Below are 16,841 nucleotides of genomic sequence, written 5' to 3'. Positions count from 1 at the left end.
TCCCCAAAAACAGTCCGGGCCAGGCTGCGGTGCGGCTTTATTGGTACCGGGGCAGGGTGAGGCGCGGCCCGTCTTCGCTCCCGCGCCGCCGGCTCCTCACCGGCGCCGGTTCAGCCCTGCCAGGTTCCCGATCTGTGGGGCAGAGGAGAGGGGGTGGGGGGTTAACGGCAGTGCGAAGGCCTGCGGCCAGCCCCGGAGGCTCCCGCAGAGGCCGCGGGAGCAGGGGCGACCGGGCAGGCCGGGGAGCGGAGGCCCCGTGTGGGGCCGGAGGAGGGGGCGATGAGGGAGGCCGGGGGGGGGGGGGGGGGGGGGGTGGCCAGCAGGTCGAGGGAGGTTCTCCTCCCCCTCTACTCTGCCCCAGTGAGGCCCCATCTGCAGTGCTGTGTCCAGTGCGGGGCTCCCCAGTTCAAGAAAGATGAGGAGCTACTGGAGAGAGTCCAGCGGAGAGCTACGAGGATGAGGAGGGGACTGGAGCATCTCTCCTACGAGGAGAGGCTGAGGGAGCTGGGCTTGTTCAGCCTGAAGAAGAGAAGGCTGCGAGGCGACCTCAGAAATGCCTCCAAATATCTGCAGGGTGGGTGTCAGGAGGACGGGGCCAGACTCTTTTCAGTGGTGCCCAGCGACAGGACAAGGGGCAGTGGGCACAAACTGAAGCAGAGGAAGTTCCAGCTGAACAGGAGGAAGAACTTCTTCCCTCTGAGGGTGACGGAGCCCTGGAACAGACTGCCCAGGGAGGTTGTGGGGTCTCCTTCTCTGGAGATACTCAAGACCCACCTGGACGCGATCCTGTGCAGCCTGCTCTGGGTGACCCTGCTTCGGCAGGAGGTTGGACTGGGTGACCCACAGAGGTCCCTTCCAACCCCTACCATTCTGTGATTCTGTGATTCCATCTGCTTTGCAGAGACCCGGAGAGCTCAGCACACCCGCACAGCACCCTTGGGCGTGGGGGTCCGCACTGGTTGCCCCGAACAGTTCATGTCCTGGGGAGTTTTTTGCCCTAAAAGCAGCTGGCGGCAACCCCCCGCCTTCGGAAGCAGGCGCGTTCCCCCTGTTTATCTGTGCAGTGGGACTGCTGCGGGGACAGATGAAACATCTGGCGACGGGAGACACGCTGGGCCCCAGCTGCAGGTGCAAGAGCTCAAAGAGGGCATGGGGATTTCTCTGGTGGAGGATCCTTTTGGTGTTCTAGCCTGTTTGTCTTGTGCTGGTACAAGGAAAATGTATTTCTGATAACAAGGGAATCATTTTGCTGCTAAATGCAATGGGAGTTATTCAAAATTAGAATCACAGGGAGGCCCCGAAGCCCTTCAAAAATCATTCCTGGGTACACAAAGGATTATTTCACATCCCAGAGGAAGCTCAGTTCCCGCTGCACGGACACAAAGCAGCCCAGGGTGCTACCAAGAAGTGAATGCACTCTTGGAAGGACACTGCAGTCAACTGGAACAGCTTGAGGAGGTCACCCTGCTGCAGCTCAGAGACAGGTGCCACCTCCCATGTGTCCTGGGGGCCACGGACCTTCCATCAAGGTCCCTAGTGCAGGGACTGGCAGGGGAACAGATGTTGTGATGAGCGTCGGTGAACACCCGTATTTATTCTGATCGCCTGTCTCTCGTCTCTAAAGCTCACCCTGCAGCTTCAGACTGATTTTTTTTACGCTCTATTACGAGTTCTTTCACCACAAAAAAAGTGAACTAACCCCAAACTACGCAGAAAATCATCCTTAGGTGTAGTTATGTTATGAAAGACAATGCTTTTTCATGCTGTGCTCTGGAGCTGGGAGGAAAAACATGCTGACATTCAGCACGGAAGGGAACAGAAGCAATTCTGCCCTGGCAGCCCTGCTGGTTTCAGCGCTACTTACGGTAACTGCAGCTCCCATCAGGCCCTGGACAACTGCTTCTCCGGTTGACTGTACCTAGGAGACACAAGGAGAATGGGACCTTTTGCTTTCTTCTGCAGTTACACTCGTGGCCACCCAAACAGATGCAATGCACAACAAACACGTATGTGCTGCAGAAAAGGCACGGACAAAAGCCAAGCACTGCAGACAAGCGATAGCCAGAGACAAGAGACAAGGAAGACGCTTCCTGGGGATGTACGTCTCCCAGCCGTCGGGCCAGTCTACGTGTCGTACCAGAAGACACAGGAGCATCTACTGATGATGAACCAACAGCTTTTATGCAATCACCCGCCAGTACGAGGCAGTCTGCATGATCGAATAGCCAGGTCTGCCTGCAGATAGATTTGGGGAGAAGGGGGACGCCGCACGTAAACCCTGCCTGTAACGTTACCTGATTAGCTGTATTGCCCATATTCATGGCATCAGCTACTCTGTTCTCCAGGAAGCGCCAAGTATCCTCGAAGTCAGGGGATGAGTCCTGTATCATCACCAGTTCGGTGGTGTTGTAGACGCCGGTAAGCACAGCCCGACGAGTGTACCAGTTAAACTGCAAGGGCATGAAATAAGAGAGAGAGGGAGAGGAAGGTGTGACCTGAATGCAGATCGGCAACGCAGCTCACGATAGCAGACCGGAGATCAGCAAAGGAAAATAGCATCGAATGGCATATTCCTTCCCCACTTCATCTGTGCAGCTCCTCCCTGTGATGCCGTGGGCCGCCAGCCAACACCGACATCTGACAGCACAGCTGCTCCCGTGGCACCAGAGAGTGGTCACAAGAATGGGGTCTAAAACTGCCGAACAAGGTCCCACCGCCTGCTGCCAGTTGCAGGCCGGCACCTGCAGCAGACAGCAAGGGATCCTCCCGTGCCCTGCCAGCCTGCATGCCTGGTGCCAGAGTTCACCTTTGCTTTACAGACCGCTAGCAGGCAATGCAAAGCCCCGATTCGAGATCCGATTAGAGGAGAAACGGCTGTATTTAGTACTGAACTTGAGCTGCAGTTCGCACCAGATACAGGCATGACGAAAGGGAACAAGCAGAGGACAGAACTGTGCAGGACCACACAGAAGAGAGACCTTTCCCAAGCCCTGTCACTGACATACCAGTACTGCCCACCAAATCACTCGGTGCATCAGTACGCTGCTGGCAGCAACGCTGCAGGATGCCTTACAACGATAGGTTACACGACGCAAAGATGCACAAGTAACTCAAACTCTTCAGTTCTTCCAGCTGCACTCGCACCGCTGGCAGGCGAAAATGTCAACATTTTTGAAAACGAGCCTCCAGCTCCATTTGCTGCTATTACAGGGATCAAACTATTTGGCTACCTAGAAAAAATACTGGTTGTTCCGCTCATGGCTACAAAGCGACACAGAAACCAAAACACCGGCCTTGATTTTGAAAACAACAGTTGGCTCAAAAACTCCACTGTCTGCACCATGACCTGCAAGCTTTGACGAGGGGAGAACAAGGAGGGGTGCTGCCACTTGCAGCTGGATCTCTCACGTGCCTGAGACCAAACTCTCTCTGTTGATTCTCCTCCAGCTCCGAAAGAAATGCCTGAAGGGTTCTGTGAGTCATGGGCACACTCCACCGAGCTCCTGGTGTTGTGAGGAGGGCCGCACTGCGAGTGACATTACACCCCTTTACTGGGAAAGAGGGAGGGGTCAGCATCAGAGCTCCCCAGGAAAACTCTTGTGGCTGGTCAGAAGGTGCGAACAAGAGACAAACTGCAGAAGCTCTCCTACTCCCTGCATCGGTGAGGAGACTTTAGGAGCAGCCCAGTGCGGACACCAACTCTGATGTGTTGATGTGACTTCCACAACCCGTGAGGGACTTGTTCCTCGTGCAGTCACAGTCTTTCAGTGCTCTTCTGGTTTATTCCTTTAATTTTTCTGTCATCGTATTTATTTTTCACTGCAGTAGCTTCTCTTTTATAGTCAGATAAAAGAAGCTTATTAAAGTAGTTTGTTAAAACGGTTCATTTAGCTTTTCCCATCTCTCTCTACATCTATATGAATTAAAGTAATTTATTAATTGCTTTAATTAAGGTTGTAATTTTCTTTTATTCCCTGCCAGAAAGATGAAAGCTTTAATAAGCTACTAGTATTTTTAGGTAGGTTCTTCAATGGTTTTCAAGTCAAATCTGCAAATGCTCCTGCTGATGGAAGAGACCGCTGCTTCGACAGAGACACGCTGCTTGCTGACTGAATACCAGGTCAGCTTCTGAAGTCTCAAAATCTCACCAGTTTTGTCTGTGTCTTCAAAAAAAGAAGAGTACTTAAAAGAGTTTAGGAAAGTAGCTCCTTTTAATCTGCACTGGTTCCACTGGCGCTAATTTGCATTTAGCCCCATTGGCTCCTAAGTGTCTCTGGAAATTAGGCTATAGCTTTATAAGGACCCTTGGGTGCTTCTGAAAACGCCTGCCTCGTTCAACAAACAGCTCGTTTCAAGGGAGACGTGGCCCAACTCCTGCTTCAACCCGTCATTTTGCTGAAGTGCCGAGGGGCAGAACCAGGCAGTCCCAGGCACGAAGACTTACGTCTGTAGACTGGTCTCCAGCGTAGTGCCATATGTCATCGATCATGCTGGTGAGGAGGTTGAGGCTGGACGGGATGTTATGTGGGAGCAACAGGATGCTCAGAGCCTGCGAAGGAAACGCACTGATAAACGGGAGGGTGAAAGAGAGAAGGACATAGCATTAAAGCCGCCCAACAATGCTCTACTCTGTCATCTTTTCCCTGCTGCTGTTGACTCGCCTCCAGCTCCCAGGGACAAGTCCTCCCAGCTCGTTTCAGCTAGCACCAGTGTTCCCAAGCAGCAGGCTTTGCAGGGAAGGTACAGGGTGGCAGCTGCGCTCCGGCCCCAGCCGGTACCGGAGCCCAATGCTCCCCGCTCAGCTCGAACGCCACCATGTAGTCTCTCCCGCGCTGCCTCTCCAGGCACAGAAAGGCAGCACAGGCTGAGCTCCCTACGGGCAGGGAGTCAAATCTCTCATGTCTCTGAATTTGGCTTTGAACTCAAAGCAGCTAACCGAGGGCAGAACAGCCAGCCGTAATGGCCCTGCTGAGATCCTGCAGCCTTTGAACGTAATAACACAATGCCAGGAGAGTCACAAACCACCCACATCCTTCGCAAGACAAGTTATGCTAATCTGGAACAAAAACCTGAATCCCATCTTCCCTCTCTGCAAGGAGCCCTGCATTCAGCTGCCCAGACGCCAGCAGTGATTCTGGACAACAGAGGCTGGCTTTGCAGCGATCTTTGCAGCCCAAGGTTGGGAAGTCTTTGCTTGTCACTGAGGCCACAATTCAATTCCCTTCCCACCCTAGGAAGAAAGGCTTGTGACTTAAATCTGAATTTGGAAGCACGGAGCCCTCTCAGGGCACAGAGCTATCCTCAGGTTGCCGAGGGTTTGTCATCTGCACACTAGGCCAGCAGTTTCATGCAACAAAGCCATAGTTCTGCATTTCCAGGCATCAGATGATACCGGTGCAACTGGAACAACACTGCAAGGAGCCCGACTTGCAGTGACGCTGCAAACAGGGCTGTACCGAGACACTGGTTATCCTTGGGGGATCCCAGATGGGTGGAGTGAATGGTGGAGGTTTGCCTTTCCGGAACCACGAGAAACAGTTGTTCTAAGGACACCTTTAACTGCCTTCTTCCGAGGGTGCTCTCTTCTTGAAGGGTACACATCATTTGAAACCAGGAAGGGTTTCGTTTACAGCCTTGAACTACTCGGGTAGAGAGACTACGCTGAAGGCCACAGTGTGTTTAAAATACACGCAAAAAAAGAGACAATCATGATATTCATTTTATACCTGGGGCCATTTCTCAATATATGGAATCAGCATCCTCAGTCTGGCTTCTACAGCATCTCTCAGGAACTGATCTGTAGGCTTCTTCCTGGGTGAGGAAAACAAAATACAAATATGAAGAATATCCAAGTTAAACTCGATTCTGAATTTCAAAGATCGATTTCTTGCCTGCCTCAGCAATAGATAGGAGAAATATTACGTATCCTTTACGCCTCTGGTCCAACTCCGTATCTGGGCAGGTGGTTTTATTTGGGTAAATCAGTTTTTTACTCAAAGTGTTGGTCTCCCGTGTGGCCTCTCTGTCTATCCAGTCCCCAAAGCCTGCCAAGGAAGATGTCTTTTCATACCCAATACTCACTCTGCTTCGCCCAGCTGCACCAGTTTTTGTTCCTGCTCCAGCAGCTCAGACAGCTTGGTGTTGCACTGAGACACAAAGTGCAGGATCAGTTCACTGCCGTCACTGTGAAACATCCCTGCGGCCGCAACGGAGAGACCCAGGGTCTGCCGGGAAGAAGGGAGAAGCATACACCGGGTCATACGCCGCTAAGCTGGATCCAGCTAGGAAATACGTTGTATTTATATTGTGAAGGAAGTTATATGGAATTAAACAAAGCAACGCTGCATTAAAAAGCGCTTCCTGTACGTGTTTTCCTCTCTTTGGGGTCACTACTCTACCTCGTGCCTTAGTTTAACTCTGACAGGGTTACCCTGGAGCAGCTGGGACGTGTTCCTGCCCGGTACCATCTGCTGACCAGGGTGCATCGCCCAAGAGTATGTGGGGGAAGCATGCAGGCCTGGCTGTCTTTGGACTTCAGCTCCATCCAGTTGTCAACTGGTTTGTTGCTTCTCTCCCCACATACCTTGGCTCCCTCTGCAATGGCTTCTGCAGTCCAGCCATGTTCGGGCACAAACTCCAGCGCTGCTGTGAGGATTCGGTGCTGCAGCTGCTCCTCGCTCTCATAGTCCTCAGACTCCTGGCCGCCCTGGCCAGTGTAACTATGAGAAGGTATTGGTACAGTGAGGGGAACATCACCGCCAGACATCAGCAGCCTGGACTCTGCCACTCACTCGCTGCCACCGCTGCGGGCAGGCACGCTTTGAGATCTGCTTAGTATAAATCTCGCTGCCTCCTGTAAAATCCTCCCCTTTCCAGAAAAAGGGATTCTTAACCAACCTTTCCCGTGAGAGGAGAAAAATAAGGGAGGGCTCAATTTAGGTGCCTGCCTGGAGACCAGTCAGCCTCACGTTCCCCCTCCTTTAAAAAAACAGCTAAACTATAAGCTTTTCCAACGGGGGCTTTACAGTTACAGGCATAGGGACAACATATTGTCCACATCTTGTGGGGATTTACACAAAAATCCAGCAGCGAAGGCTTGCGCTTTGCAGACCAGAGAGGTTCCCACTTGAAAGCAAGTCCCATTCTGCCTCCACGGCAGAGCTCCCCGGCTGCTGAAGTCTGAGGCTCCATTAACTCGGGAACTCGTTGTCTCCGAGCTTCAGATGCGAGTTTCGGGAAAGCAAAGCCTTCCGATCTCACTGTCGGCAGGACAGTGCTTAGAAATGGTTAGTGAGTTACCTGGGGCGAGGGCCCTGAGGTTCCTGTTCAGGCTGGTGATCGGCTGGATGCGAATCGAACTGCTGCTGGGAGGAAGATGCCAAGGGCTCCTTCTTCTGCTCGTCAGAGACTCTCCTCAGCACGGCCGAGGCCTGGAGAGCACGCCACGGTGGGGAGAGCTGGCACCTGGCCACTGCAAGGGAAACCAGGAGAGTCAGATGTCTCCTTCCAACAGCAGGAAGCACAGAAAATTACAGTGAAGAAAAGAGTTGCAGTAAACACCGCTGAAAGGAACAGAAATTTGCAGACAGTCTATTTTTACACTTCTCAGAAGCGCCGCTCTCAGCCGAGCTCACATTTACTCGACGAAAATAAAGTGAAAATGTTTTGTGAGGAAAGGAACGGCGCGGACTGCAGACAGGAGGGAGCTTCCCAGTCTCGCACGGGAAACCAGGCACACAAACGTGCCCTGCCTGCCCCGCAGCAGGCCCTCTCCCCTTTTCGGTCCCCGATGGAGGGGTGAGTTGGCAGGAGGTGCCGAGCCCCAAGCTCGGGGCGAGTCATACAACAGGGACCGAGTCATACAACAGGGACCGAGCTGTCCTAATGGCTACGATATGTCGGTCACGGCTACGACACGCTGGTCACACTGGTCCTAATGGCTACAACAGGCCGGTGACGACATGCGTTTCTCAAGGGACTCAAAGGCAACGCAGCTTTCAATCACGGCTGCCCTGTGAGAAGTTTTCATTTAACTGCAGTGAATTTTGGGTGGGTTTTTTTTAATAAGCTGGGGTTGCACAGCCCACACTTTAAAAACCCCCCACGACCAGACACCCCCAGCCAAGCCACCCCTCTCCGGTTCCCTCACAGGACGGGTGTGGTTTCAGGGCCGGGGAGGCACATGGGGCTGGCAGGGCACCGAGCCCTGCGCAGCCTCCTTCGCCCAGGCACCGCGCTCCCCGGAGAGACCCTGCCGGGCCTGGCTGCGTCCCTCCCCAGCTGCCCGCAGCTGCCGCGGCCAAGGCCTAGGCCTAGGCCTAGACTTGGGCCCGGTGCGACCCCGCGGCCCCGCACCGCCCCCTAGCGGCGCCCCGCCTCTGCCCTTCACCTCACCTTCCTCCGCCCCGCCCCGCCCGGCGCCAATCCGGCCCCGCCCCGCCGGGCACGCGCACCGGCACGGGCACGCCGCCGCCGCCCCCCCCCCCCAGCCGCGCCCCCTCACCCGCGCGGCCCCGCCACAGCCGCCAGCCCGCGCGCCGCAGGCTGCCCGCCGCCGCCGCCATCTTGGAAGCGGGCAGGGGGCGGTGACGTCGCGGGGGTGTGACGCGGCGCTGACGGCGTCAGGCTGAGGCGAGGTGAGGTGGGCGCTCGGCGGAGGGGAGCGGGGCTGGGGGAAAGGCGGCGGTGGGTGGTGCCTCCCCGTTCCCCTGACGCGGGGCCTGGCGGGGCGTTGGGCGGGCACCCCCCGTAGGCCGCTGCAGCCGCCGGCAGCCCCGGGCCGCGGCCTGGGCCGCGGGGGAGCCTCCCGCCGGCCGTGCTGCGCGGCGGGTTTAACCCGCTGTGGCCTGCGGCTCCCCCGCGCTGGGCAGGGTGTTCCTCCGGGCTGTCCCGTGTGTGCGGGGAAGATAAGGTCCCCCTGCCCCCCCCCCCTCATTCCCCCAGCACCGGCCGGGCGAGCAAGGCGAGGTTGTCGCAGTCTACAGCTGGGGGTGCTGAAAAGGCAGGCAGCTGGTACACGGAGCTTTTCGTTTGAAAGTAAACTCCACCTTCTGGTGGAAAATGTGGAGGGAGAAAAATATCCCTCCCGTCATCCCTCCAAGAGCTCGACTGCGCGTTCTCTGAGGGTGTCTCCTCACCGGTTGCTCCTCGCCGTTACGCCGACGGAAGGCAGGTGTAGTGCCGCGTCTCTGAGGACTGCCGCAGCCTCCTGCTTTCTTTAGGGAGCAATTCACAGACTCACGGAATGTTCGGGGTTGGAAGGGACCTCTGTGGGTCACCCAGTCCAACCCCCTGCCGAAGCAGGGTCACCCAGAGCAGGCTGTGCAGGACCTTGTCCAGGCGGGTCTTGAATATCTCCAGAGACTCCAACCTCCCTGGGCAGCCTGGGCCAGGGCTCCGTCACCCTCAGAGGGAAGAAGTTCTTCCTTGTGTTCAGCTGGAACTTCCTCTGCTTCAGTTTGTGCCCATGGCCCCTTGTCCTGTCGCTGGGCACCACTGAATTGGAGGGGCTGCTGCAGGCTGGCAGTGCTGCTGGTGTAGTCTGGGCTGGCTGAAGCCTCTTCCCTTGTGCTGTGCTGACGTTACGCATGGGATCTGCGGGGGCATCTTTGAGGGACCTTTGTGAAAGGCCACAAACTGCTGCTCTGAGAAGAAGGTGTGACTTTGGATTTTTTTTTTTTTCACAGTAGCCCACCAGCTTGTGTGTCTTGAGGTTTTCAGCCTGCTGCCTGGGAGAGGTGACTTTTCAGTGGGGTTAATAAGCATGTTTACTAGCATTGCCATCTGTTGTAGTTGCTTAGCCTGTGTTACATACGCATGCAAGGCCGACCTGTAGAATACATCCCAGCTCTTCCACTCCTTAGCTGGCTGGCAGTGTGGGCTGCCTTAGCGCGAATTTGTCCCAGAGTAGCTCACACCAGGCACAGGGTCATCCCGTTCCGCACTTGTTTGCGGTTTCCAGGAGAGAGGAGTCCACGGCACATAGAGCTAGAGGAAAAAGGGGTCGAAATCCACTGCGCACCTGGCTGCAGGCAACCGAGTTAAATTTAGTACAGCATATCCGTAAGCTCTGCTTTCACGACAACATGGTGGCAATAAGGTGTTTCCCAGGATGCCTAAGGTAGTGATGTCTGGTAAAGACCTTGCTCACAGCAGGCTCGCCCGAAGCAGGTGTATGGCTTGCAGCTAATTGAAGATAACACTGGGCGAGTAGTGTGCTCGCCGGTGCGCTCTGTTCTCTGCGGTCGTGTGAAATTAGAAAGGGAATAGGTTTGCATTGGATGAGTAGGGTGAAAGAGGCCAGGTAATTTGTTTCAGCAGCCGGTGCTGCTATGAGTACAGGTGATGGTATGATACTGTGGTGACACTTCTATAGTGCAGATTTTCTTCAGACCTTGTCAGGAGTGCAATTTTTTATAAAATACTAGCGCAGACAAGTTTCTGCCACTCACTGCACGTTCTGTTCCCCTCCTCCCTCCAAGTAATGGCTCACCCAGCACCAGCAACGATAAGAGTTGAAAGAGCCTCAATCTGCAATGCTGAAAGTTACATTTTTTTATCTTCTCATGCACTGCGGGAGCAAACTCCGCTAGGTCATGTCCTGAGTAGGAGAGATAAGGCAGCATTTAATGTCAAATAGTTGTCACTAGTCTGGAAATCCAGAAATCCTGTGTATTCTCTATTTAAATCTTTAAGCAAGCAGGTAACATTTTTATTTTGGTGCGGTTTTTTTTTTTTAAGTATGGCTTGCAGTTTCCCTGCAAAACTAGTCTCTGAACTGGAGAGAAACTGAATTACGCACTTAAGTGTAGCTGTTTCTGAATGTCATGTTAGTGCTCAGCTTGTGGGAACTCTGTGCTGCCTGCCTCCAGGAAATAGTCCCTGTTTATTAAAACAAGCCTGTGATTAAGTCACAGTCCGTAGAGGTTCATGCTGCGCTTGGCACTTACGCTTCCTCTCTGTCTCCCCCTGACCCATCCCTCTTACTGTCAGGGCTGCTGCTGCGGAAATGGGGGAGTACGGAGTCACGCCAGGCCAGCGCGTGGCCATCGTCTGGGACAGCTCCTCACCTGTCGAAGCCCTGAAGGATTTGGTGGATAAAATTCAGGCACTGGTGGGAGCTGATAATCGTGTTGCTGTGGAAAACATTAACCAGTTGTCTCAGTGTAAGAATGAGCTTAATTTTTCCCTGTTTGATTTAGAGGGAGAAGGTGCTTCTGTTGTGTGAGCTGGCATCTGGCCTGGTTTGTAAGTCAGCATTTGGAACAACAATATGGCTAACTCTTACCACTGGCAGTACAGCAAAGAAAGTGAGATAGCCTGGTCATATTTCCTGTGACCAGTGTCTTTAATCACTTCTCTCTGTTGTACGCAAGCGTGAGAGGTGAGGAGGGAGGTGGAACTGATGTGTTAAGCAAAGCTCTGTGTGTACACGTGTAAAATTGTACCATCTTCCTCTCTCTTTTCAGCGGCTCACAGGGAGTCCAGCTTCGACGTAATTCTCTCTGGCGTGGTACCAGGCAGTGCAGCGCAGCACAGTGCAGAGGTACTGGCAGAAATAGCTCGGATACTTAAGCCGGGGGGCCGTGTCCTGCTGAAAGAACCGGTGGTTACAGAATCAGGTGAGAGAATCCACATCAGCCTTGCCTTCATGTCAGCTTCGCAATTCTGGTGAGGATTAGGCTGAAATGGAAAGGACGGGAGCTCTGACCGATGTTCATTCTCCTGACACAGTAAGCTGACTAGCAAGGGGTTTTATCCTGCCTTTCAGCTGGTAGCCATCAGAGGCATTTGCAGTCGCTCTCTGGTCAAAAGTGCTGCACAGGCTCGTTCCTAAACTATGTGGAAAAGCTGAGTGGATACTGGTCTTCTAGGGTGTGTGATGTTAAATAGTTGCAGGTGTTGTGTTTCTGAGCAGCTCCTGAAGGGATTGTAAAAACAGCTGACGAATGCTGAGAGAAGCTGTCCCAGAAGCCAGCTGAGAAATAGGTATCCAGAAAACGTAGAAATGTTTGAGTTTAAAGAGTAAAGCTGGAGCATGAGCCATGGGACAGCTGTAGAAACACAGAAGGAGGTGAACACGAGATGATTTCTCTGTCTTGTACCTGACCTGCACTCAAACCTTGCTGGCACAGGGAGCTGGTTCAGGGTGGAAGTGGGAAATAATGTGCCACCTGATACGAACAGAAGCTTCTGTGCTGACAGAGTTTCTGTTGGCACGATCTACAGTGCTGAAAATGGTGGTGTAACTGGCAGCAGAAGTCCTTACTACGGGTTGGGAAGATTTGCTAGTGCTTTGAAGCTGGCAGTGGCTTCCGTGGTGCAAGAGGTGCCTTAAGGGCACGGGGGAACATTTCTGGGACAGAACAAAGAACGTGCAAAGTCTGCAGCAGATGAGGTTTCTGCTTTCCACAGTCACATCCGACAGGCTGGAATTTGGTGGACTTGGAATAAAGTGCAAGCAGGACTAGTGAGAGAGGGTGAAGGGATTCTGTTCCGCACAATCCTGTGCCCAAGAGAAGAAGCCTGTAATGAGTTTTGATGAAACGACGATTGTAATAGCTTTTGCTTATGAGAACAAGGCTCTTGAATGTTGCGTTTCTGCGTGTAATATTCATTTAGGAGTCCACATTTTGAAAACTCCATGAGTTGTTCACTTCAATACGTGAAAATATGTGGGGGGATTTTGTTGTCTGGGTTTTGGGGTGGTTTTTTGTTTCCTCTTTTTTTGGCGGGTGTAAATTGGATTGAGGAGGGTTTTGGCACGTACAGAACAGATGTGGAGCTAGAATGGCTTTGTGACCCCAGGCTGTTATTTTAATGAACAAGCTGCTTGTGCTCTTTCTGGTTTGTTCCTACTGTCGGCTGGAAGGGGCTCAATTTTAAAGCAGAGGTATGGCTTGAGTACTTCCTTCTAAAGCTCTCACTCTTCCAGGTTTCTTAGTGACCTCTGTTCTTGTTTTTTCCTTCGTTCTACTTCCTGCCTTTGTGTCTTCCAGGAAACAACAGCAGAATCAAGACAGCAGCCAAACTCCCCACAGCTCTGACTCTCTCTGGGTTGGTGGAAGTGAAGGAGGTACGTATGTACTAACTGCTCCCAGAAACTCCCTCGTGCCGTTCCCTTGGAACCCCAATGGCGATTCCTGGGGACTTGCTGGGTGACGAGGTGTTTAGCTACCCTAGTTTACTGTAAATGCGCATGGACACTGCCTGCCACAAACTTCAGTTACTGCGAAGGGAGTGTTTTTCCTGAGGACTGAAAATACCCATTGTCTGTATTCACTGGAATGCTGAACTGGGTGCTGGAGTAAGGGGTTCTGCGTGAGGTTAACCTGAAATCTTACACTGCAGCTGCAAAAGGAAGCGTTGACCCCAGAGGAGGCCCAGTCTGTCCGAGAGTATTTGAGCTACCAAGGCAATGACCTTCTCATCGTTCAGATAGAAGGCAGGAAGCCCAATTTCGAAGTGGGATCCTCAAGTCAGCTCAGACTTTCCTTTGCCAAAAACCCTGGTCCTTCAGGTAAGGAGTGGTGCGTGCTAAATGTCTGGATTGCCTGCCTGTCGGGTGACAAGTGTCCCTTGGGGTCGGGAGTGTGACAGTAACAACCTGTGACTTGGGGCTTTCCAGAGTTGTTTGAACTCTGTTTGTCAGGAGTAGATGGGGCAAAGGCTGGAGTAACTACTGTTTCTTCCTTTGTTTTGGCTCCAGGAAAACCCTCTGTGGACCCAGCCACTGCCAAGCTGTGGACACTCTCTGCCAATGACATGGATGATGAAGAGATGGTATCTGGTTTTATTTGTGAGGCTTTGCTGTTGTTCCTTTACTCTCCTCTTCTTTCCTACTCTAAATAGTTTCAGTCATGCCTCTTGGGAAGCTTTACAACTTCAGAGGTAGAAAAGCATCCCTAGGGTAAACCACCTCATCTATTATGTGTGAGGTCTTGAGAGCCCAGAGGTGTGGTGGGGGTGGAGAGGAGAGGTGGATAGAAGGGCGCAGAAGCAGCACTTCAACGCCAGTGCTACAGATAGCTCCATTTCTCTGAACATAACACAGCAGTCTTATTCCCTACTGACAAATCGGTGTCCTGCGTGTTATCTCCCATGGTATGTTTTCAGGATCTTTTGGACTCTGACGAGCTGTTGGATTCAGAGGATTTGAAAAAGCCAGATCCATCGTCCCTCAGAGGTCCATCCTGCAAAGAAATGGGCAAGAAGAAAGCCTGCAAGAACTGGTCAGTGCTGGGATTAGCATGGCAGTGAACCTTATAACTGTACCATCAAACGCTTACAGTTGGATGGATTTTAAAAGGATTGTAGACACTTTGCTGTTCGTCAGAGCGTAATTCTCTTGGTTCATGTCCTATTTTAACTGTTTGAATGTAAACCCAAATACGTTGAGAATTGACTAGCTGCACCAAAACTGCTACAAATTACTGCACTGCTGTGATCAACAGTCTTCCAGAAGGTGGAGGCAGTTTGTGCAGCCTTGGCTAAAACCCTGGTTTCTCAGATTTCAAGGAGAAACACCACACGTAAGTGGTGTAGAGTCATTTCCCACTCGGTTTAGACTTGAGGAGCGTGTTTCAACACTTGCAACACCACGGTTTGTATAGCAGAGCGAAGTGAAGAGTGTGAAGGTCCCGGAGTCAGCTGTGTCGTGTGCCAGAGCAGGGGCTGTTGTGTGTGGGTAGGGCTGGGGTGAGTGTTGGTGACTTGCAACCTCTAAGCAGAAAGATGCAGGTGACTTCTTTGTTTTTCTACAGCACATGTGGCCTGGCTGAAGAGCTGGAACAGGAGAAGAAGAGCTCACAGCCCAAATCTGCCTGTGGAAACGTAAATAGTAATTTTTGTTTCTATACTGTGGTTTGTGGTACGCTATTTGTGTCCCAAGAGCTGTGTTCTGTAGTGACTGCTCCCTGAGCTGGCTTACTGCTTCCAAACACCGCTTGTGCCGCTTCTGCAGAGCCTGTAGCCTTGCGCCCGCACGCTCCGTACCGGTGCATGCTGTCTGTTCCGGCACACGTCCCACCCTTGCAGGGGTCGGAGCGAGTGGCGAGCTTTCACCTCCCTGCTGGTGTGCTGACTGGTGGTCTGCTCAGGGAGGGTCACCTCAGGGGGGCCCGGGGGACCTGCTGGTGGGTAGGGGCTGCCCAGGCCCAGCTTGCAGGCATGCCCGCGTGCACTGGCTGGGTGGAAACTTGCTGCTTCGGGTGAGCACAGTGCCCGGCGCGGCTCTGCGAACACACTAACCAGGCATGTTGAGAGGAGGAAGGAGGGAAGCGCTTCCTGCGGGAAGATGACACGTGCTGAGGAGCGTGTCATCTCTTCAGCTGGGAAAACCATACCGCAAGGGGAGAGAACTGAAAGTTGCCCCTGATGACAGAAGGTGCTTTTCTTTCTCCTGCCAGTGCTACCTGGGGGATGCGTTCCGCTGTGCCAGCTGCCCTTACCTGGGGATGCCCGCCTTCAAGCCTGGGGAGAAGATTCTCCTGAAAGAGAACCAGCTACATGATGCCTAACAAAGATGTCCTTGGATGTCCTGTGAAGGACTCCTCCGCTTTGCTGTCGGTCTGAGGTTCTTCCTGCAGCCCTCCTCATCCTCTCAACTCATGCTCTCTGGCCAGTGCTCCTCGGTGGCGGGGGACACACACCGCGGGCACTGACACTGCCATCAGCTCATCACTGGTAACCAACCTTGGGCTGCCTGATCATCTTTGGTAACAAGTGGTCTATGTGTTAGGCTTCATGTTACGCCTTGTTTTAGCCAGCTTGTGTCGATACTGGGACACTGGGCATCGCAGCCTGTCCCACCGGCAGAGGGAAGTCAAATCAAGCCTCAGGCTGAGCTCATGTGCTACGGCAGGGCCGGTGCTTCCCCCGGCCCGTGTCTACAACTCTAATCTTCCCTGATTTTCCCCAAAGAATCAGCAGCTCTGGCTCAGCTTGCAGGGTAACGCTTTGAAATTTGAACCTGCGGTTCCTTACTGCTGGAGGTGGCTCCACAGCTCCTGCTGGAAGTCAGGAGCAGCCAGTACGCTTAGCAGTGTGTACCCTTAGCAGCGTGCGTGAACTCCTTGGTAAAGTCTGGCAGGCAGGACGGATTTCCAAGCGTTTTTGGAGCCAGCCCATGATGTCTCCATCCGTGTGACAAAAATTCAGTCCCACTGAGAAAAATCCTGCGCTGGAGGGAAGGAGCAGATTAAATGAGATTGGTCTTGTCCCCCCACACCTTTCTGTCCAGCGTGAACCGATAACACGAGGGCGGTCTGAGACTGTCGCCTCTCTTGGTGGTTACCAGGTGAGTTACCCGCAGTGTCCAGTAAGTAAGAACGTAGCAATAATTTAATTTCTAGATGATCTGTGGTCACCCTCTGCTCCCGCTCCACAAGATACTGACTACTCTTTATTTATTCATGTAATTACTGCTAGTGAAGCATCCGCGCAGGTGCGGGCTGAGGGAGCTGTTCACATTCTGTGCCAGGCTTGCTCCTCGCCCGAGTAGAGAGAGGAGGAAAGCCCAAAGCCAGCGTCTCAATGGGGGTTGCTTTGTTTGGAGCTCTTGCTCCACAGGCTGTGACTGGTTGTTGTTGTGCTGCCTGAGTTACAGAGGGAGCTGGGATCAAAGGCTGTTCTGTTCTTGAAATAAAAGTGACCAATAGTAAAGCATTTGTTTTAAGACTCATACTAGTGGTGTTCTAAGCGCGTCTCTCCCTTTACTCAGTCTCTCCGTGATTGCTGGAACCGTTTAAATGTTGCATCTTGGAGTTCTCCATAAAGTGTTCCCCTGGCATGACTCGAATACATGATGCTCACTGGAAAGAACAGAGTCAAGCTGCCTAGAT

General features: G+C 53.0%; 2 protein-coding genes across 3 annotated transcripts; one reads left to right on the top strand and one right to left on the bottom strand.

The window, feature by feature from the left end:
• Positions 1-20: 20 nt before the first annotated feature.
• Positions 21-8,598, bottom strand: COQ9 (coenzyme Q9). Its single transcript, XM_075434215.1, has 9 exons — positions 8,504-8,598; positions 7,300-7,471; positions 6,584-6,719; positions 6,082-6,224; positions 5,727-5,811; positions 4,445-4,549; positions 2,295-2,450; positions 1,865-1,918; positions 21-132 (listed from the first exon to the last, which is right to left on the bottom strand). The coding sequence occupies exons 1-9, from the start codon at positions 8,562-8,564 to the stop codon at positions 97-99; spliced, it is 948 nt and encodes a 315-aa protein (XP_075290330.1). The 5' UTR covers positions 8,565-8,598; the 3' UTR covers positions 21-96.
• On the top strand, positions 8,550-16,665 carry CIAPIN1 (cytokine induced apoptosis inhibitor 1). Of its 2 annotated transcripts, XM_075434217.1 has the most exons (10): positions 8,584-8,636; positions 9,687-9,737; positions 10,993-11,165; positions 11,469-11,621; positions 12,999-13,075; positions 13,351-13,519; positions 13,709-13,782; positions 14,116-14,231; positions 14,763-14,832; positions 15,408-16,665. In XM_075434217.1, exons 3-10 carry the CDS (start codon positions 11,009-11,011, stop codon positions 15,516-15,518), a joined length of 927 nt encoding a protein of 308 aa, XP_075290332.1. In that variant the 5' UTR covers positions 8,584-8,636; positions 9,687-9,737; positions 10,993-11,008; the 3' UTR covers positions 15,519-16,665. The 2 variants fall into 2 exon arrangements, with proteins under 2 accessions (XP_075290331.1, XP_075290332.1); XM_075434216.1 differs by lacking the exon at positions 9,687-9,737 and having other exon boundaries at positions 8,550-8,636.
• The last annotated feature ends 176 nt before the right edge of the window (positions 16,666-16,841 follow it).

Source organism: Opisthocomus hoazin, chromosome 12 (genome assembly GCF_030867145.1).
Source record: "Opisthocomus hoazin isolate bOpiHoa1 chromosome 12, bOpiHoa1.hap1, whole genome shotgun sequence".
NCBI classification, from domain to species: domain Eukaryota; kingdom Metazoa; phylum Chordata; class Aves; order Opisthocomiformes; family Opisthocomidae; genus Opisthocomus; species Opisthocomus hoazin.
The sequence above is the reverse complement of the archived record's forward strand: the minus strand, read 5'-3'. Positions and strand labels throughout refer to the sequence as shown.